At 35.6% G+C, this 22807-nt stretch overlaps 1 protein-coding gene across 2 annotated transcripts in view; it reads left to right on the forward strand.

Annotated features, from left to right (window-relative positions):
- GSK3B (glycogen synthase kinase 3 beta) overlaps positions 1 to 22807 on the forward strand; it is a 194572-nt gene that overhangs the window by 151365 nt on the left and 20400 nt on the right. Inside the window, exons 8-10 of one of the 2 annotated variants that reach the window (XM_079766879.1) lie at positions 2410 to 2505; positions 11660 to 11698; positions 14745 to 14931. In XM_079766879.1, coding sequence (XP_079623005.1) covers positions 2410 to 2505; positions 11660 to 11698; positions 14745 to 14931 — 322 coding nt within the window. The remainder of the gene's footprint in view (positions 1 to 2409; positions 2506 to 11659; positions 11699 to 14744; positions 14932 to 22807) is intronic. The other variant, XM_079766880.1, reaches the window with a different exon arrangement.

Consider the following 22807-nt stretch of genomic DNA (forward strand, 5'->3'; position numbering starts at 1 on the left):
GGGTTCCAGGTTCAATTACGGTCAAGGGCACATGCCCTGACTGTGGGCTTGATCCCCAGTAGCGGGTGTACAGGAGGCAGCCAATCAATGATTCTCATCATTGATGTTTTTACCTCTCTCTACCTTTTCCTCTCTGAAATCAATAAAAATATATTTAACAAATAATAATAATAAAATAAAAAATAAAGAAGAGACCCAGAATAGCCACAGCAATCTTGAGAAAGAACAACAGAATATCTGATGTCAAACTATACTACAAGGCCATAGTAATCAAAACAGTATGGTGCTGGCGTAAAAACAGACATATAGATTAATGGAACAGAATGGAGAGCCCAGAAATAAACCAGTGCCTTTATGGTCAATTAATATTTGGCAAAGTAGACAAGAACATACTATTGAAGACCATCTTCAATAGTCTAGTCCAGCGGTCGGCAAACTCATTAGTCAACAGAGCGGCAAATTGCAGCTCGCGAGCCGCATGTGGCTCGCGAGCCTCAGTTTGCCGACCACTGGTCTAGTCAATAAATGGTGTTGGAAAAATTGGGCAGATATGTGCAAAAAAAGTGAAACTAGACCACCTTACATCATACACAAGAATAAACTCAAAGTAAAGACTTAAATGTTATGTGGGTGCCTCTTCCTGGCCCTGGTGCTCGGAGCTGGGGAGCCCAACTTGGGGTTTTGACCCCACATTTATCGTGGGTTCCCCCACAGTTGAGATATCCCTCCAGAATTTCAGCTGCCACCCGGGAGGCAGGGCCAACCCTTTTCTCATCTCCGCCCTTCTTGCCAGTCTCAGTGTAGCTTCTTCTATAAATCTTTGGTTATAAGACTTCTCTTCATCTAGTCTCCAGTTGGTTATTCGGATGATTGTTCCATAATTTGTGTGTGTGTGTGTGTGTGTGTGTGTGTGTGTGTGTGTGTGTGTGTGTTATAATTTAGTTGTAATTCCAGTTTGGTCCTACTCTACCACCATCTTGGATCATCATCTTGTTTTTTAATGATTAGAGTCTTTTGTGTATTCTAGATTTAAGTCCTTTGCAGAATATATGTTTTAGTCTGTAGCTTGGCTTTTGGCTTCTTAAGAGTGCCTTTTGAAGAATAACACTTTTAAGATTTTGATTAAGGCCTGAAAGTTTTAAAGAAGTCTAGAATATTGGAAGCAACAACAAAAAACAAAACAAAACTTTATTTCTTACTTTGCTCTGATTATTCACTGGTTGCCACCAGAAATCAAGTATGTATTGTACATTCCACTTTTTTGTGTAGTTGTCCTGAATTGTAAATGGCTTAATATTTCAACGAACTTGTTTTGTACTAGGCCCTAGAGTTTATAAAGATGAGTTATAGATGTCATTTTTCTTCAGAGTGCTCATTTTTAGTATTTAGTGTTTCTTCCCATCATCTGTTTGTGGAGCCAGGACAATATATTTTCCTTTGTTCAGTCCCAAATGCAGCTCTAGAGGCAATGAAGTACTCAGTAAATTTTTATCTTGTATTGTACTTACACTTTTTCCACACACAAATATGTAATTTCATCATGCAAGAAATTTATTGGTTTATTTTTATTATCTTCCATATATCATAGCATAGTTCCTTATATACAGGGGACAATCACTAAATATTCAATGATTAAGTGGAATTATTGATGACCATGGTTAAGTATGGCTCTTCCAATTATCCTATAAAATAAAAGGCTAATACGCAAATCGACCGAACGTAACGACCTGTCGCTATGACGTGCACTGACCACCAGGGGACAGACGCTCAACAGAAGAGCTGCCCCCTGATGGTCAGTGTGCTCCCACAGGGGGAGCACCGCTCAGCCAGAAGCCCTGAGCCGGGCTCACAGCTGGCGAGTGCAGCGGTGATGGCGGGAGCCTCTCCCGCCTCCGCTGCAGCGCTAAGGATGTCCAACTGACAGCTTAGGCCCACTACCTGCAGTTGTACACCACTGAGGGCTCGAGAGAGAGTGTAGGCACCCCCCATCTCGAGTGCACGGGCCTCTAGTTGATAATAAAGCTTTGGACTATACTTGACTAAATGAATAAGAGCTATTCTCATTTCAGATGCCATCATTACAATAGCTTGTTTTCTAGATAGAATAAAGATGCCTGGTTATTACTTGAGTATTTTTGAGTGATCTTTTTTTACAACCCTGATATAACATCATCATCATCATCATCATTATTATTATTGTAAAAGCCTGTTGTTATTATTTTAAAAGCCTGTGTAGGGTAGAATAGCATGAGTCAATAAATGAAACATTTTTCACAAAGTTTGCTCTAATGAGTTTTGTATTTTATAACTTTGGAATTCCTTTTCCAATGAAACCAATACATTGAAACATAAATGTTATATTTGTAAGTATATAGAAAGTTATGGTAATAACTTGCTTTCTCTGTCTAGGTTCTGGGGACACCAACAAGGGAGCAAATTAGAGAAATGAACCCAAACTACACAGAATTCAAATTTCCTCAAATTAAGGCACATCCTTGGACTAAGGTGAGTCAAGTAGAGTTTTTATAAAAGCACATTAACAAGTTAGCTAAAACTTGGGTTTTTTATTGTTCTTAAACTAAACTATTTTGAGACTAAATAGCTGCCTGAGTACAAAGTACACAGCAGTTCTGCATGTAAAGATAGTTGGGTAGTTGTACTTCAGTGTTTCATTGACTGCATATAGTTTTGTCTCCATTGATTTCCAGTAAATTGTTTCCATCCTGGGTTTTTATTTGTAGGGTGAGGACAGTGTAGCTATATCATTAAGATATATAATTTTATAGGAGCAAAATTCATGTATCAATTTTGACTACTTAAAATTCAGAAGTTAATTTCTTTACATAGAGTTGCTTATTAGTTTAGTATCATACACTATTGAAAACATATTTCACATATTCCTTTTATAAACTATTAATATAGAGACATTATTATAGATGATAATGGTATATTTTTCTTCTCTTATTTACTTTCTTATTGGTGTTTTGGGAGCAAGGATAAAAAGCAGGTTTGATCTTGCTAGGAGTATACATTGAAAGCAATAGATGTTATAACAGGATGTCACTAGCTATTGGAAAAATCCAACCTCAATATTAGATGGAACCAAGTCTAAGAGCTTAAGTACTAGCTTACTGGAAAATGTTATTTTTTGCTTTGACAATTATTAGAAATAATTTTTAAGAGAGAATTTTTTATTAAAAGTGTTGTGTTTTTTTAACCTCAGTTTAATTTATGAGATTAAGTGTACAAGAAAAAACATGTCTCCATAGGATTTATAGCTAGAGTGAATCTCTAGCTTCCTCATTTTACAGATTCAGAAACTCTGGCCAAACATACTAAGTCACTTATCCAAGATTTAAATGGGTGGCTGTTATAAAGCCAATAAACTTATTCGTGTGTACACATGTGTGTTTAATGCCAGATCTTAAAACTTCTAGTTATGTGCTATGCACTCCCCCTTCCCATTTACTTATATTTCATTTTATATTTTTGTGGGTTAAAAATGTTCAACTTTTTAATCTGTATTTAAAGCAGAGATGTTCTGTATTTAAAACTGTATATATAACAATTTGTTTTGAATGTTGGTGAGTTCACTTAATTGGTTTTAGATCTTTTATAATGAGATGAAGTAATTTAGGGCTGAAGTTGAAATAACTTACCTTCCCAGATTCAAAGTATGTGTCTTTCTCTCACTAAACTGTATTATAATTCCAGTTGCTTTCCTTCAAGTTCTCATAATCACAATACATCTCTTCACTTCAAAAAATCCTCTTGTTACTGATTATATGTTATTTAGAATCAAAGACCTCAGTAGTATTTTAGTGCCAAAATTATAGGCTATAGCTTTCACTGACCAAGATGTTGCCCCCCCCCCCTTATTAATTTATAACAAACACTAAATATTCTGAGATAAAATGTTCTTTTGTCTTTGTACTTAAAGTTTATTTTGAATCTGGGTCAGAAGATATCTAGGGTCTCTCACCTGACTCTAAATTCAGAGAATCCGAGGTGGTCTCTTTGGGTTTAGAGGCTGAGTTGAATCCAGGAAAATTATTCCAAGTTAAAATGCTTATAAAGTGGTTTGTAGTGTACTCAGATTTCAACCATATTAAAGAAAAACAAACAAAAAACAAAACGAGAATTCTGTCTATTGAGTGCAGGTGCATATTCCAAGATGCTAATAGTAGTTTAGATTAGAAGAGTGTGGGTGATTTTTTTCTTTTTCTGCATTTCCATATTTTCTTTAATAAGCAAGATTTTTTATGAACAAAGAAAATTAATCTTAATATAGGGTTTCTAAGCAATATAATGCTGAAATTGAGGTTATGAAATCTTAACAGTCCTGTCCTCATTTTCTTTTTTTAAATCGAGACTGCCACCAATATTAGTATGTGTCACATTCTGCACTTTTTTCCCTGTATTATAGCTTCTCAATTCAAATATTAGCCAGGATGGAATGTGAAGAATGATTGATTATAATTAAAATGCAGCCAACAGAAGATTTGTCATGAATTTATTTGCTTTATCCCTTCCTTTGCCCTTGTGGGTTCCGGATGTTTCTGTATCTTACATTAATGTTTTTCAAACTTTAATAATCTATATAAAACCCATCCTTTTATTTGTTTTATTTAGGTTTCCATTCTATACTGTGTGTAGAATAATGACTCAATTTTCCCCATTTTGTCTGTTCAAACTACTGTGAACTCTTCATTCATATAGTGTGCCTTGACATAATTTGGTTTCATTTGGTACAAATGCATTTATTATGTAATAAGGATACTTGCGTTAATTTCTCATTAGTGCACATAACTAGGTTGGTGTTACCTTGGTTGTAAATAAAAAATCAAATTCAGACACAGAAATTTTATGACACTGCTCTGTCATCTAAATGAATCTAGATGATCCAGGATACTCTTACATTGATTTTTAAAAATAGATTATTATCAATATTAAAACACAAAATTTTAAGTTTGTAGAGGAAGTCTGTCCCTTCTACTCTCCATTATGATAGTAGACACCAACTTGAGAAGTGCTCTCCCACTATGCAGCCAATGGAGTTATTATTATTCTTTTTTAATACATTAATGTGTATTAATGTATTTAAAAAGCATACAGTTTTCTAAAGAGAAGAGCTTCTTGTCCTTAGAGGTCAGGTAAATACAGTCTGGAAACAAAAGCTGCTTTATTAGAATGCACTTTAGCCCCATTTCCTGAAGCTTGTGGATATCCTGATTTCTTGTGCTGCAGTATAGTACAGCTATCTCACCAGGATTCGGAGCCAGTGTTCTCAAAAAGTAGGTAGATATAAAAATCAAGAGAGAAAATATCTTCCATGGGAACACTGAGGTGAGAGATTCAGATATGTAGGAAAGATAACAAACAGAAGAACAAGACCACGAGATGATCACGGTGTGTTATATGGCAGGAATCTTGAGAATTTAGAAATCCAGTAAGTTGCCCTTGCCTATTACTTTATAGCCAGAGCAACCTAATTCATTGAGAAAGCATTTGTGGTTTAAGTAGGAAATAGGAAAGGAAATAGGTGCTAATGTTTTGAAATAGGAATATTCTTGGGAGTGGGGGTGAGAAAGATAAAGACCTCTGCATTGGTGTATGCTGTACACATCAAACAATAAAAGCCAGGTGGGAAGCAAAAGGAAGTGATGCAAAAGTAGATTGAGAATTAAGTAGAAATGGAAATTGGTTGGAAGAAGAGAGTATGCTTAGATTCTGCATTTAGAAAATGGAGGTCTGGTCAAATGATATTCTTGTTTCGTTTCATGGGTCGATGCTCAACCATTGAGCCACACAGGCCGGACCAAATGATATTCTTTTTAAAAAATTCTATTCATTTTTATGGGGGGGAGGGGGAGAGAGAGAGAGAGAGAGAGAGAGAGAGAGAGAGAGAGAGAGAAGAGCAGCACATCGATCTGCTGCCTCCTGCAATCCTCCTACCAGGGATGGAGCCCGAAACCCAGGCACATGCCCTGATTGAGAATCAAACTGGCAATCTTTCGGTGCATGGCACTATGCCCAACCAATGGAGCAATACCAACCAGGGCAATATAATAGTCTTTTAGGTATGAAGTGGGGATCTAGTTTAAGCACTGCTTCTTTGTTCCTCAAGTTTTTTCTTTTGTTAAGATAACAATTAGCTGTTGTATTTTTTCTCTGGATTCTTTTGAAAATGTTGTGAAAGTATGCATATAAAGGATTATTTCATTTTAGTTCTGAATAAATGTAAAGATTCTACCTCCGTTATAGTTCTGTGATTTGTCTTATCTATCTCCACTGCCCTGACTTTAACTTAGGCCTTCATAGAATTGTTAAAACAACCTCCTACCTCCTAACCAATTTCCCTCCTTCGGTTTCACATACGTCACATTTTCCTCTCTGTCAAAGTTAGCTTTCTTAAAAGCACGTGATACTGCCACTCCTGTTTAAAATTCTTGTCTGACTCCTCATTGCCTTTAGGAAAATTTGACATAATATAGATATAATGATAAGTGATCATAATACCCAATTTATGCTTGTCAATGTAATTATTAAGTGCATGGCCCTTTACTCTCAAGTGCCCCAGTTTGTATGACAAGTATACATTTACTCTGCTCCTAATCATTTCTACCTTTCCTGTCCAAAATAATAAGATATTTAATTCTTGTCCTGCTCTTAACTTACCCTGAAGCATCAACTTGATAGAACCCAGGCTTTTTCTCAAACTTTCTAGCTCCTTCACCCTTAAATGCATATAATTAGGCAATAAATTTAAAAGTTAATATTTAGTTAGGGTAGGTTAGGGATTTCTAATAAGGTTATAGTATAACTAGAGGCCTGGGGTGGTCCCTCAGCCTGGTCTGTGCCCTCTTGCAGTCCAGGACCCCTCAGGGGATGTCCACCTGCTGGATCGGGCCTAAGGTGGCAGTCAGACATCACTCTGGCAGCCCCGGATCCCTCGGGGGATGTCCGACTGCGGCAGTCAGACATCCTTAGCTGCCGCTGCCGAGGAGGCGGGAGAGGCTCCGGCCACCACCGCTGTTCGCAGCTGTCAGCCTGGCTTGTGGCTGAGCAGAGCTTCCCCTGTGGGAGCGCACTGACTACCAGGGGGCAGCTCCTGCATTGCGCATCTGCGCCCTGGTGGTCAGTGCGCATTATAGTGACCGGACGTTCCACCGTTAGTGTCAATTTGTATATTACTCTTCTATTATATAGGATTGATGTGAGTCCCCCCCTCCCCCATTTTGAGTGCCCAATTCAGTTAACTTTTGTCTAAGTTATTTAAGAAAAGTATTCCCTCTTTATCCCAGTAGTAAATAAACCTATGAAATCAGTTAGGTAACACAGATATCTGTATATTCTTTCAGATTAATGAAATTCATAAGTGATATAACTCTTTCAATTGGATTACGGCTGTTTAATATGTTAGCTTGTAGCTCATTTTGAAGGGAGCATGCAATCATGCTGAATTTTTGGGTCTAATCAAACTGGTCTCCTAATTGGATCCCGGAGAAGCCACAGTCATTTCTGCCTCCTGCTATTGTCTTTTTTTTTTTTTTTTTTCACATTTAGAATGTTTTTCTCTGCTTATAAGTTTTAATCTTTTCTCAAGACCTGAAATTTCACTTCTCCTGTGAAATATTTTCTGATTATTCAAGCTCTCCATGATTATACGTACCAAGTCATATGATATGTATTATAGCATTTAGAAATTTCTCTTCCAAAATGGTAATAACAAAATGAGTCCAATTACCTAAAAATGTTTGTTGCTGTTTTTGGCATACATGGTAGCTTACTTAATAGTTAAGTGTCTGTAGGATATGTGGGACCATAGACCATTTTTATTAAGTATCCCAGAATGCATTATCCACAAAAATTAATCCTTGCATACTTGATTTCTTAGAATATTGTTCATATGTTTTAAAATGAATGAATACTGACATTTCCAACTAGCTAACAGAGTAAGCAGAAAATTGGGTTCTGAGGTCATTTCAGCTATCACGGAATCAGACTGGACTAAACAATTATATTTAATTACTCTTTATGCTTAAAGCTATACTTATTTTTTAAAGACTTCATAATCTTACAATTTTTTTTGAGCCTTTCAGTGCAGTATTTTTCACTTAGTAAGCTTACCTGTTCCAACTATAGTTTAACACGTTACCAAAAATACTTCCAGGCAGGGCATGGAGAGCACAAAACAAAAATTGCCTTCAGAAACTTTTTTGCAGGTTTACTTCATCTAGCTCTTCTAGTCTCTTTACCCTAATCATTTTGCTCACATGTATTACAGAAAGCATAAAACTATGTTGGGGATTTCTATTGATTTCTATGATTGCCACTTGTCTGTTTTATTCTATATTATTACTTAACCCCCTCTGCCCTGAACATTCTACTATCCATTATCACTTTTCTCATTAATATACTATGTTTTCTATTGCATTTGCTACGTATATCTTTTATTAGTGCTAGAATAATCACTTTTCTTTTTTAACATTGTTTTCTATATCAGTAGACGTCTTCATTTTTCCATTTACACTGGCTATGCTCCCATTTCTTTGCTGGTAACTAGTAGGCTTTCTAGGGTAGTCAGTCAATACGGGAGAGGAATAATATTAAAGAGAAGAATATTTTTTAATTTATCATTTGTTTTTTAAAACCCATATATCCTGTGTAACCCAGTGCTGTGCTGGATGCCATAAAGAATGCAAAAGATGTAAAATATATAGTCCTTGTCCTTGAAAAGGTTACAGTTGACACAACTGACTCAGTTTGAAGCGAGTATCAAATAAATATACACTAATATATAACCATATACTTGATTGTAGGTTCTAGGTGTTCAAAGGTGTTTCACATGTTGCAGGCTTTATAAGACAGATCTCCCGTGAGGGTGGTGGAGGGAAAAAGGTGATGGAAGGACCCAGGAAGGTGGGCTGTTGAAGGGGGATTTGGATTTCCTTAGATGTACATAGGTTAGAATTGTTGTACCCTAAGGGACTATCCTTTAAGATGAGGAAGTGTGAATGAAAAAGAAATAGTTCCCTATTCTTAGGAAGGTCAGCCTGACTACAATAATCATTTCATGAACAATGAGCTATTAAATTGAATAAGTGGACATTTTGGTAAATCATAATTCTGTATAAGCCTGTAGTACTGTTGATCAGTGAATGATGTTAGAGGGAGAAAATAGCATAGTTAAATGCTGATATCAAAACATACATAGAATGAAAGAAGGCTCAATAAGCCTTTTAATTAGCACAGATGAAATTTATTAATGCTAGCTCTATCATGGCTAAGGAAAGGATGTTTGTGTTTCTTATGAATTATGTACTATATGTGAGCACTTAAGTAGATTTAAGTTTTTATCTTAGTTAATTAGCTTGGTTAATCATCATAATTAACTGTTGAAAAATCCATGGCATTCTCTCAGTTTTAATCCTATATTTACATTTATAAATTGCAAATAATTTTAACTGATTAATAAATTACTTGAGAGCCAATACTTGGGTTGCCCTTTAGGAATGTTCAGAGTTTACCCATTTTTAACATTAGGTTCTTGTGTATTTTGTGTATAATCAGAGAACAGTGTCTGTGTTGTGCATTTATCACAATCAAAACTAGGGAGGAATAGCTGTTCAGAATAGGCATGGCACTAGTCCTATGTTCTACTTAGATTATCATTGCCCATAGGCATTTTTACATTGCTCTGGTTGGCTGTTTAATGCAGTAGAATTATTGAGAGTTAATGCTCTGAGAATCAACAGTAGGCTTTGGTATGGTATATATGACTGTTTATAAATGGTAATCTTAAAGTGCTCAAGGTTCAATCATAACATTTAGCTCCAGGTTGAAATTTGATATTTAATGACAAAAGTCTATTCTAGGACATGTAAAGGAAAATTGCCTCTATCATTTTTGAGTTATCCAAATGCAAATTTATTTTGAATAATTCTTTATTTAAGGACTCATTTGCATTTGTTCAATATCACTGAGACTTCCTTTTTGAAAAACTTAATTTTTTCTGTTAGTTTCTTCTATGGATTAGTATTTGTGATGAGAGTTTGTTTCAATTTAAGAAAATGCGTTGCTGCACAGGTGAGGTAGTATTTGAATCACTTGAAAGTTCATGTCAGTGTTTTGATTCCTTTCAATTTTTTCTTTTTCTTTTCTTTCTTTCAATTATTTATTTATTTGCTTTGTTCTGTTTTGTTTTATTTATTTACTTCTGTTTTTAGTTACTACAGGGGTGTTTTGGGCTCTTCATGGCCTTGCTAACATACTTGGCTGGCCATATTTAGTCTGCGTACTAATTGTTAGTTGGCCCAGTTGAGTCTTACTTTGTGCTCTCAGTTTTTTTAGTCTGGTTTTCTACTTTTGTCCACCTGGTTGTGTTTTAGTTCATGAGAGATTTCTATTCTGATGGGCCGGATTTTAATCCGTGTACTAAATTTTAGTCTGCAGACTAAAAGTAATCCGCGGATTATTTATTTTTGCAAAATATTTAATTCGCCCACTGGAAACTATCCTAAAAGAATGTTAAATTCTCTTAGAATAGCCAAGGGAATTCACAGCTACTGGTGAGTTCTGCCATTGTTTGTTCTCAATACCTAGACATAATAGACCCTACCACCTCCCTTGCATATTTGGCTCCTTTGTGCCTAGGTGTTGGTGTACATTATTATGCATGTCACCTGTAACTGTGACTGTCCCTTAGTTGTATTGTTTATTGTATATATTTTTGTTTAGCTTTTGGTGGGTGAATTGGGCATATTTGCAGATGGAACTGTGTTGAGTTTGTAGTGCTCAAAGATATAGGATTTTTTTTCCAGTGAGTTTTTCCAAAAAGGAAAGAATGTTATATATTTATATTTCCTAAGTAATGGGTGCAAGGGTATGAGGGGGCAAAGCCCACAATAGAAAATGTAAGTTTATACCCGCACTCCTGAGGTGATAATGTCTATTCCTGAAGAGTCCTAAGATAATGAGAATGTCAGCAAATAAATATCTTTTAGCAGGGAAGTCAATCCAAAATGGAGAATAATCCGCGGTGGCCTGATCCTTCTTAGCTCACACAAATTGGAAATATTTGGCTTGAAATCTATAGTAATACAAATTAAATATATTTATTACTTTCTTCTTGTCACTAATAATTTAGCAAGAAAAATGTTTATACTGTATAACTGGAATATGTTAATAGAGGAAAATTAGCATATTGGGAACATATCTTTAAAAGCAATCTTAAATGCCCCCTCCCAGCCATGTCAATGGATGATGAATCCAGGTCATAGAAGACCAAACACTTTACTTTGGGAACTTTACTTCTAGATTTCATTTTGATTTTAACTTTTTTTGGTTTTGTATTTTTTTAATAAATGCACTGGCATTGGAACATAATATAAATTAAAATTAAAATGTTTCTTTACTGTGCCTCACCATTGCGCAATCAAAAAAATTTTTTTGCATACACTGTGGTGAAATAATTTTTAAAACTTGGACTTGCTACTGTGGAGACTGATGTTTAAAGTTTATAACTGTATAAACATTTTCTATGTCCCCCCCACACCTTGGATTTCTTATAACATTGGATATATTTTTCCTTGCTGGACTATTCTCTTTTGGATTGACTTCCCCTGTTTGGATTATTTCACTGCATTATCATCTTTAGGATTCATCAGGAACAGGACATTTCAACTCAGGAGTGCGGGTATGTACTTAATTTTTTTTTCCCAAAATTTCAGGGCAGGTCTATGAAACTAGGGGGAAAACTTTTTGAAAGGCTAAACAATTATTCATTCTTGGAATGTAATAGTAAAAACAATGTAGGTAGCTCTGATTTCTGTTTTCATTCACTGTATGATACAGGTTTTGCTTATAGATTGTCAGTCTTCTGAGTGATTTATTGACATCTAGACTGAAGTTTAGGAATTATGGGATTTGAAAATTGTTTTTACAAGAATAAATATTGACGAAGGTCCATGGAACCAAAGGTTCTGAATGTTAAGCAATTGCAGTAAGTGAAGAATGAAGCAGAAACTTCTTTATTAAAAGTCAAATTTCAGTAGTTACTGGTGTCCTTTCCTTTAGACACAAAGATAATTCAGAAGAGTTGTTTTCTAGTTTGGAATGCAATTTTTGGAAGTTGCTTGCTACCACACCCCATATTACGGTTAAAAATCTGAACTTTAGGAGACACTGGTTTTTGCCCTCACATAAATGTCCACTTAACCTTTATAAAGTATTGAGCCAAAGGTTTTCTCATCAGGAATCTTTCAAAGGGCTTTAAGTAATAATGGATAGTTTTTTAAAAGGCAGGTTAAGTCTTGATTTTAATGTCATTTCTTGGAATGAATGCCTTTATTTTTTTTTAATCTGATTCCATAAGTTAGGATTCCCTGGCAAAATAGGCTAATATGTGTCTTAGTGCTAACATGATGGTCCCGTATAGCCTGTAAGTTACCAGAAAGATGTGGGTGACTCTTGTTTAATAACCAGAGATAAGATTACAATAGTGATTTATTAATAGCTTTACAAAATCTTCATTTATATAACAGGAAGTTTTTTAATTTAAAATACACTCACTGTCCAGCTACCCGACATTTGAATGTTAGCAGGAGATACTTATTTCTACTTTTAATTCTACTTATGTGCCTCCCATATTGGTGCAGAAGCATTTTTTATTATACTAGCTAGCAAAATAAATCCATATGCTGTCAAATAAGTGTAAACTGTACTCAGGGATAAAATATGTCAGTAGTGCTTAATATTTTTATTAAAAATTTTTTGAATTTTCCTACTGACTGTTTTCTTTTACATGTGAGTTTGATTATGGTCCTGGCTGGGAGCATGTGAGGAAAAAATGACCAAGAACAGTAGAAAATCTAAACGTTTCAAATAATACAGTAACGTTGGGTTTTCTTGATTGAGGCAAGTCAGGTCACTCAAAAGAATAAAAGATAAAGTAGGTTGTTGTTTTTTACCTTACAGAGGGTTTTCTAACATAGCCAAATAAATTACCAAGGCCTTCACTATTCTAAAATAAATCCATGAGATCCTGCTTAAATCAGTTTCTCAGTTTCCATGGAAAATATATTTATTAATAATAAACTTTTTGTAAAAACGAGAAGAAAAAAAGGTTTTCTTTGTACAAAGTACTTTTTTTTTTTTTTCCGGTCTCTTGAAATCTAATGAGCCCTGTAATAGTGACTAGTTCTCCTACCTTTAGTCTAAGTGAATGCCCAGATTTACATGAACCATTCTCATTAGGAAACCTTAGCCTCCCAGGCTCCTCCATGCCATGTCACAATCTACACATCCTTTGCTCACTTGTGGGTCTGTTTCCCTCCATTTATACATTTCTGCCTTTTTTTTTTTAATCTTCACCTAAGGATACTTTTTTCCTTTGTTTTTTAGAGAGAGTGGAAGACAGGGAAAGAGTGGGGAGAGAGAGAGAGACACTGATGTGACAGAAACACATCAATCGGTTGCCTCCTGCACACACCCGACTGGGCTGACCCTTGGCCGGGAATCAAACCCGTGACCCGCTGGTGCGAGGACTGATGCTCCAACCACTGAGCATATTGGCCAGGGCACTTCTGCTTCTTTTTATGTCTGTTAATTCCACCACTGCTTCTGTTTGAGTCTATGTTCTTCCTATCAAGAGATATATGTTTCATTTTTTTAGCACACTTTTTAAAATTTATTGATTTAGAGAGAAACAATCGGTTCCACTTATTGATGCAATTCACTGGTTCTTTGTTGTATGTGCCCTGACTGGGGATTGAACCTCCAACCTTGGTGCTCAGGACAAAGCTCTAACCACCAACTGAGCTACCCGGCCAGGGCCAGTGTTTACTTTTTTTTTTTTTAAGTTTTATTTTCCCCTTTCGTTTGTATTCTCTAACTGTCCATAATTTAAGATGAAGTATATTTTCATAGTTTTATGTATTGATTAGGGATTTTAAGACATAGGTAAGTAGAAAGCTTTCTATTCCTTTAAGCAAATTAATTTATTTGCATTTTGCTTCAATTGACTTTTTCTGTGAGTTAATGGCTCTTAATGAAAACTGCATTTCTCTCTTCATGATTAAAAAAACCCTAGAGTATTCATACAATTGAGGGTAATCTGGCCATGTTCATAAGAAATAGCTACTTGAGAAAACAATTTTTGGAAATTTTGTCAAATTCTAGATATTCAGGAATTTCTTCAAATAATGATAGATTCCATTTATTAACAAGATTATATAAAATCATTGACATTTATAGACTTAGACTAAATAGCTTTTCTTTTTTAAAAGATATTGATCGCCAGATTTGAAATGTGCTCTCTCCATTATCAATAGTTGTTCTACTACAAATCACACAAAAGAGGCAAACTTTTATCTACTGTCACTGCAGTCAAAACTTTAAAAAAAAATTATATTCCTTTAAAATTTTTTTATATTCTTTGTGTTTTTGCCTCCAGAATTCACCCTTTCTCTTGTGCCTGTCATATTTGGTGTGCATGTTAAATTGTTCTGCTTTATGACTAGCATATATAGATTTTTTTCCCACTTCTAGTTTTTTCTCTGAGCTTTTCTCATATAGTCTTTAATTAGCATATAGTCTTTAATGAAGTTAACTCTTTTCATTCTAGAAGGTTACTTTCACAAATGCAACCATGTTTTTGTATGTGGTGAGAATTCTCAGTAATCTGGATAAATTGCTAAGATTCTTAAAAAACATTAATTGTTTTTTCCCTTTTTTTACTGCAGGTTTTCCGACCCCGAACTCCACCAGAGGCAATTGCACTGTGTAGCCGTCTGTTGGAATACACACCAACTGCCCGACTGACACCACTGGAAGCTTGTGCACATTCATTTTTTGATGAATTACGGGACCCAAATGTCAAACTACCAAATGGGCGAGACACCCCTGCACTCTTCAACTTCACCACTCAAGGTAATTTCAAACACTTAGCTCTTTCACCATTTCTGAGAAAGGGATACATGGTTGTGAAGTGACACTCATGGTTAAAATCTGTAGGACAAAAATGAACATTCTAAGTACTTATGCAGGTGGGAAAGAACCTTTCTAACCACTTATTAGACCACTAGTATGTTAGATAAAATTTTTCAAAAAGACTTACCTTCTCTAATTTTTAGCTGATTATAATAAATCTTATCATATGAGAAGTTATAGAGAATTCACTAATATGATCTTCAGATTTGTATCTGAAACTTAGAACATGTAGCATTTCTTGCTTCCCAAGAGTTTTTATATCAAGTTTTATAAACCTAGAAACAAATTGGTGGCTATATTTTTTAAAATTGAGATATCTTAAAAACGGGGAGAACTAGAGTGCTATAACTCTTTCTTAAAACTGATATAAGTGATATAGAGAAATTCCCATCCTCTCTATAGCTTGGCACCACTGCTGCTGCTGAGAAAACAAATGTTCAAAGGAAAACTTGAGTTTTTGCATTGCTGGTTCCTAAAAGATTCAGGAATAAACACTATTTCTTCACCACTTCTATGTTCTCTCTTCTTTTCTCTCTGATTAAGACCGTAAGTGATTCATTTAATTAACCACACTGCCTCTAATGATGTGATTTTCTTCAGAACTGAACATTAAAAGAGTACAATTTCCCATAGATAAAATAAGCAAAAAATAAATGATTGATTGGTTGATTAGTCTGCTGCTTAGTCAAGCTAAAAATAGAGACGGGGAGCTTTCTATGATGAGGAAATAGATACATCTCCTTTATTCTAAGGTGAATTTTTAGCCCATATTTAAATTGAATGTGGACAAATGCATTGCTTAAGCTATAAATTTGGAAGACCTGAGTTGCTGGTAAAATAGACTTGAATGATTCTGTTTTCTGTAATCTTAAGCTGTCAATGTTACATAACTATTAACAATGCTGATGTAGTCTTAAACTACATTCATAAAAGAAAAATGTTCACATATCTTGGGACAATTAATTTAGACTGTTTAGGTCTTATTAGAAATCATTTGGAATGTTGTTTTTGGTTCTGGCTATGCAATTTTAAGAAGAATGTTAATGAATGGCAGAATTGAATATAGAACCTGGAAAAATGAAGACTTAAGGGACTCCCGAAAGTTGTCTAAAAATACCTCAGAGATTGTTTTCTAAAGAATGAGTAGACATATTTTTTCTCCAGATTGCAAAATTGAAAATAGTTGCAGAAAATTAGAGCAGTACACATTTGGGCTTACTATAAATACTTCAGCCCCCGGCACAAATAGAGATTGAATAAAGCTATTAAGATTCAATGAAAAAAAAAAAAGATTCAATGAAGTATTCAGTTGTTTAGCAGTAGAATAAGTTATTTTCAAAACATTGATCTCTGTATCAGGAGAGAGCTGAATAAAGTCAATAATGTAAATAAGATTACTTCAATTTGGCAGAAGGTTAGGTTGGGACACTCTTCTTGGCCTCTTGTAGAGCAAAGTCATTCACCTCACTTCCTCTCATCACATTGTATCATCTTATATCATCACAAGAAGGATAAGTACAGTCCAATAAGCTATTTTGAGAGAGAGCTACCATATGCACATTCACCTAACTTTTATTACAGTATGTTTTTTTAATGTTCTATTTTATTGTTAATCTCTTACTGTGCCTAGTTTATAAAATAAATCTTATCATAGGTATGTATGTATGTATGTATGTATGTATGTATGTATGTATGTATAGGAAAAAAAATATAAGGTAGTATATATAAGGTTCAATACTATCCTCAATTTCAGGCATCCACTGGGGGTCATAGAATGTATCCCCTGTGGATAAGGGTGACTGCTGTAATTACATTTGATTTACTAGTCACTTTCATATAAGTGGAGTCATGTAATATGTTACTTTTTTTGTCTGGCTTCTTTTAGTAAGGTGAACCTTGCCATATGAACAGAACTGTGAAGAGTAAACACTTGAGCCCTAACCGGTTTGGCTCAGTAGATAGAGTGTCAGCCTACGGACTGAAGAGTCCTGGTTTCGATTCCAGTCACAGGCACATGCCCAGGTTGCTGGCTCGATTCCGGGGGGATGGGGAGGCGCGGCGTACAGAGGCAGCGGATCAATGATTCTCTCTCATCATTGATGTTTCTTTCTCCCTCTTCCTTCCTCTCTAAAATCAACAACAACAAAAATATTTTTTTAAAAAAGAGTAAAAACTTGAGAAAAATACAGTATTGTATTAAACTAAAGTAAAGCTTTAGAACAATGCTAACTGCAATTAGCCGTTTGTTACTGTGACATGAGTAATTAGCCATAAATAGTAATTGGTATTACTTTCATATAATCAAAGAAGTATTTCTGTGATCAGCTAGAGCAGTGGTCGGCAAACTGCGGCTCGTGAGCCGCGGTTTGCCGCTCTGTTGTCTAATGAGTTTGCTGACCACTGTGTAAAGCATTACCCTTACCCAGAAGTTTTGACTTCAGCTTAAAGACATTAGTACATTATTAAAATGTTTTTTAAGTGTTTTCCCTAAGGCAGTGGTCAGCAAACTCATTAGTCAACAGAGCGGCAAATCTCGGCTCGCGAGCCGCAGTTTGCCCACCACTGATCTAGAGGAAGAAGAAAGATGACAGATAAGAGACAGAAAACTTTGAGAACCTTCTGACATCCTGGATCCACAACTCAGGATCCAGGCCCTGGGCTTCAGTGTTCTAGGATCCTGGATTGACAGTATTATCTGCATCCAGAAATTGGAAACCAGATCATACCTTTGGCACAACCTCTTTCCTCCAGTCATTGGATTTCAAAGTGGACATAACTGAATCAAGCCTTAGAAAATAGGTGGAATCAGGAAATTCCAACAGGGATCAATATTTCTTTTTATTCACCAAAATATTTCTTTTTCCTCACCAATTCCTTGCTTTTCCCAAAGCTGGAATATATTGGGAAATAGGTTGTTTTGTACGTTTAAAGGTGTGTCTCCAATTAACCTCACCACAAACATCCCTCAATCCCAATTTTCTACCCAAATTGGTACGAAATTTTACCAACGAATTATTTTAACAACATGGTGGGTTTAGGACAGGACAAGGGTGGCCAGGGATGAGTAAAAATTATCAATAATTAATATTAGTATGGTTTAATTTGAAGAGTTTACTACTCTGCAACTTAGCTGAGTTACCTGAAAGGCAGCTTTATGGGGAGATAAGGAGGAAGAGTGGATTACTGGCTAGGCAAGAAGAATGGAGAACTGCTTAAATGAGAGTAAAAATGGGAAATTTGGGGCAGACAGAGGGCAACAAACAAACTCATGCAGATGTAGATGTCTTGGAGTACAAGGGCAAGGGTATCTGGATGTGAGGAAAGCAGATGGTGAAATAGAAAGGGACATCCAGAAGGTAAGTAAAAAAAGAACACTAAAAAAGGGAAAGAACCATGAAAGGATCAGAGCAGGATTTTTAACAGTGTAGGAATGTGTCACAGAATAGAAAGTGATGCAGACAGGATTGAGAACAAGTTGGGGATAGGCAACTAAAGCGGGTGTTCTAGAAGCCCAGCTCATCTAAAGGTTATACTTTTTTCATTTGAAATCAGTAGACTACTTATTTACAAAACTTACGCAACTCATTATTTATGATAATTAGCAGGTTCTGTGATCTTTGTAGCAGTAATTTTAAATCAGTTTTCCTGTTATAAAATAGTGATTCACATAAATATGATCAGTCCACCTCTTTACCTGCCTTTCTATGTCCTAGGCATCTTCTTCTAGCCTGCCTTATCCTGAGCCACATAGTAGGCACAATATCTCAACCACCTGAAGTGATGAAGTACCTTCCAATATTATTCTTAAATTATTATAAGCCTTAATTTAGAACTTTTCGGGTTTTAGCATATCTTATTATTACAATTTACAATGGCAAGGGTAAATTGACGTAAAATAGGAACTCTTTCAATCCTCACATGAGGACACGTTCATTTATTTTAGAGTAAGGAAGGGAGAGAGAAATATCGATGTAAGAGAGAAACATACATGCCCCCAACTGGTAATCCTGCAACCTTCTGTGCATGGTACGATGCTCCAACCAACTGAGCCACACCAGCCAGGGCAAGATAGGAACTTGACTTTTATGTAGGATATGAATCAGATCATAAAGTGAAACTCATAAACTGCTCTAATTTGCAGTGCCCCTCCATTTAAAAAAAAAATTAAACTGTAAACCTTTCCTGTGGCTATCCCTGTTTTCTATTGTGTTCTTTTGAGTGACGATGGCTATAAAAAGGTTTTTTTATAAGACAAAGAACTTGAGAAAAATTTGGGTATAAATAAATGGATTATTCTGTAAGTAAGTAAGTGAGAGGTAGAGCTGTTCATACTTAAATTGATGTCAGAATTATTCTTTGATAGTTTATAAGCAGTCCAGAAGAGCATATTTTCTAGATAAGCAAGCTGTACTCTTCTAGGTATTGAAATGCTAAATTGGTGGAAATGCACTACAGGAAGAGCTTGAGAAAATTCATGGGTGGCCTTCAGATTGGTAGGTGGCAGGTTAAATAAGCAAGGCAACTTACCAAACTTGTATTGGGTGACAAGACAAGTAGATCTCAGCAACCGTCTGCCAAATCTGAAAAGGTTTCATAGAGGCCCTAACGAGGTTTAGTCGCATACTTAGGGGCCATAACCGGGGTCAGTCACATGCTCAGTCCAAATAATATCAACACCACATTTCTACCTTCAGGCTGTATCTTTGGAGCAGCGTCTGGGAGCAGGGAAAGCAAACAGTGCACATTCCAAAGCACAAGGGGAGGGCGGGGGAGGAGCCTCCAGTTGTGTCCAGCTTGAAGGTCCAACATGTGGCCATATCTTCTTGATGACCTTCCTCAACAAGTATTCCAAATGAAAAGAAGTAAGTCAGACCTAGCGTTAGTTTCTAGTCTCTAACTAGTTGTAGACCTTGGCCAAGGCATTAGTTTGGAGTTTCCTCACTTAAAAAAATATATTAGTAGGAGTAAAGAATATTCAGGGACACTTCTAGCTCCAAAATTCTGATTATAAAAATGAATTGACTCTACAGAAAGACAATGAAAATAAGAAATAAAGCTAAAAACATAGGCCATGCCAGGGTGATATGTGTAAAGTCATGGTATAAAAATGGATACAGAAAAACACAGACTGATTTCCCCAAAATTCAAAATACTAGCAGTTTTATTTTTAAATGCTCAAAAATTATTAGTTGGATAGAAGAACTTATCTCATAGTAATGTTACGTTTATTCAACTTCATCAAGAATGGAATTCTGAGTATAAGAATTTTAGTTTGTAAAGCTTATCCTTGTAATCACCAGAATTTTTAATCACTAACATTTGCCACATATAATTTCTAAAATATATCACTACTGTAAATGTAGTGCACTAAACACATTCATGCATTTTGGGGTGACTAGTGTAAGTTGTGATGCTCCCTCTTGGGCAGTTCTGAGGCAAAGTAGTTATGGGTTTTACAGATATCATTTTGTCCTCACGTGAAACATCACCAGTATCACCAAGCAGCAGGAGTAAGCGTAAGCCTTGTGACTTGTATGCATGCATTGCATATGAGCAAAACCAATGGACACAGATAGGGGGAAGGGGGGAGGGCATGTGCTGGGGGGGGGGGGGGGTGGCTGGGGAGAGATCAATGGGGGGAAAGGAGACTTATGTAATACTTTAAACAATAAAGAATTTAAATTTAAAAAAGAGTAAGCCTTGTAATATTTGTTAACTATTTGTCTGATCTTCTAATTAGTACTTATTTTTCTGAATGAGTATGGGATATAGTCAGCATTTGTAAGTTGATCAGGGATTTCCTAGGCACTTTGAAATTGTTAGGGGAGGAGAAAAGCAGTTTTGAGGAGGTTTCTTGTTTAAAAAAAAAAAAAGTTCAGTAATGTGTAAGATCAAGGTGCATCATCCTAGCATTTGAATTACTGCTCAAAAAAGTATACAAATGAAATGAGCACACCATTGTTAAAATCATTTAAACCTGTATGACTGGAGAGAAATAATAGCTTAACTATGTAGACCATCATTGCCAGTTTTCATGTATATAAGAGTACTGATACACACAAAGAAAGTCTGACTCTTTTAATGTTTCCTTTCTGGGGATCTGCAGGGTTGAGCTCCCTCAAAGCTAACAAAGGAAGAAGAGTCCCTTCTACCTTATGACTGGTATTTTATTACATCACTGTAAGAGCAGGTCTAGTTAACTAAGGAGTTATTTTATCTCTTTCCTCTGGTTAACACATTGATTGTGGCTCTCAAATTTATCTTCAGTTTTTAAACTACACAGTTTGAACAAACATATATGCCCCCTCCCCCAACAAATAAGAAAGTTTCTTACCTGCTTCTTTTATCATTAATTTTTGGAATCTTATATTTGGAAGAATAGACATTTCAGATTAAGGGAAACTTCAGGTTTTGTCAGATGATTAGGTGTGGTTGAGTTTATCCAGTTTGTCTTTTCATGGAAATTTTTATTCTGTAGTTTGAAATATAAACAGCAGTGCAGCAAAATTTAGTTAAGTAAATTTGGTTAACCTTTTAGTTGATTGATATCTATGTTGGTTGGTTTATTGATATCTACTTAAAAATCATTTTGCTTTTCTTTAAATTGTGCATGCATTAAATGTTTGGTTATGGAGCACATAATTACTGATACACCATCAAAACATTCTTAATATTTCCTGATAAACTACTAAGTGGCTTTTTGATGAATAGTTTCATGGCATGTGCAATTGGTTGAAGAAATCCTTATCATAAATTAACTTTTCTACAAACTTCTGGAACTTGTTGACATGTTGTTTTGAATCATGTCTCTGAAGTAACAATCTCTTATTCTTTCCAAGAATTCTGCCTCTTGTCCAAAGCTAGTTCCACTTCAATATTATGGACCTCTTTATTCCCTTAATTATCTTCCTACTCTCAAGCCTAGCACACATATTTAGTAAATAAATACTAGCTTACTTTTTTATTTTCAGTCTCTTCTACACTCTTTATTCTCTATATTTAAGAATACATGCACTCTCCTGATCTTGAAAAGTTCAGTTGCTCTGCTATTTCTGTCCTCCAACATGTCATCCTTTTTTGCATTCTTTTACTGCAGTTTGAGTCCACACTTATTGTCTCAATTTCCTTACTAATGGCCATAGATAGACAGATTGGGAATAGATAGTAATTGCGAGCAAAAAACAAATACAAGCATATTGGACTAGTTGTGAAATCCCCATAGGAGCACCCACAAAAGGGACAAAATTGTAGTGTAGAAAGCAGGACAATAACAGAGTACAAGGAGGCTTCTTCATTCACACAGACAGAAGCTGTGACAGTTAACAAGCTCTCGGAAGTAGGAAAGAGCTAATAGGTGGAAAGTGATGGGCCTTAAGGAATGCCTGTACTTAAGGAAGAGGACAATGAGATAAGAGTTTGGAGGGAGATAGAACTATAAGTGATTGTCCAGTTTAGAATTCTTAACTTTTAAAATGTTTGACTCAAAGAAGTTTACAGAAATGTTCCCCATCCCACCCACCCAAAAAGTGCATTTACTGGCAACTGTAGATTAAAAACCAAGTCTTTTTTCATTATTTTGTGGACATTACTTATACTCTCCTCTGTATTTTTGGATGTGGCAAACCCTCCAGGATTTCATAGCTTCTTTTTAAAAAAAAAAATCCTTTTTTTAAAAAAAAAATTATTTTAGAGGAAGGGATGGAGGGAGGGAGAGACAGACAGACATCGATCCGTTGCCTCCTGTACCCAACAAGACCAGGATTGAATTTACAACCTGGGTAGGTGTCCAGACCAGAATCTAAACCGCCACCTTTCG

This window comes from Cnephaeus nilssonii, assembly GCF_951640355.1.
Source record: "Cnephaeus nilssonii genome assembly, chromosome: 3".
NCBI classification, from domain to species: Eukaryota; Metazoa; Chordata; class Mammalia; order Chiroptera; family Vespertilionidae; genus Cnephaeus; species Cnephaeus nilssonii.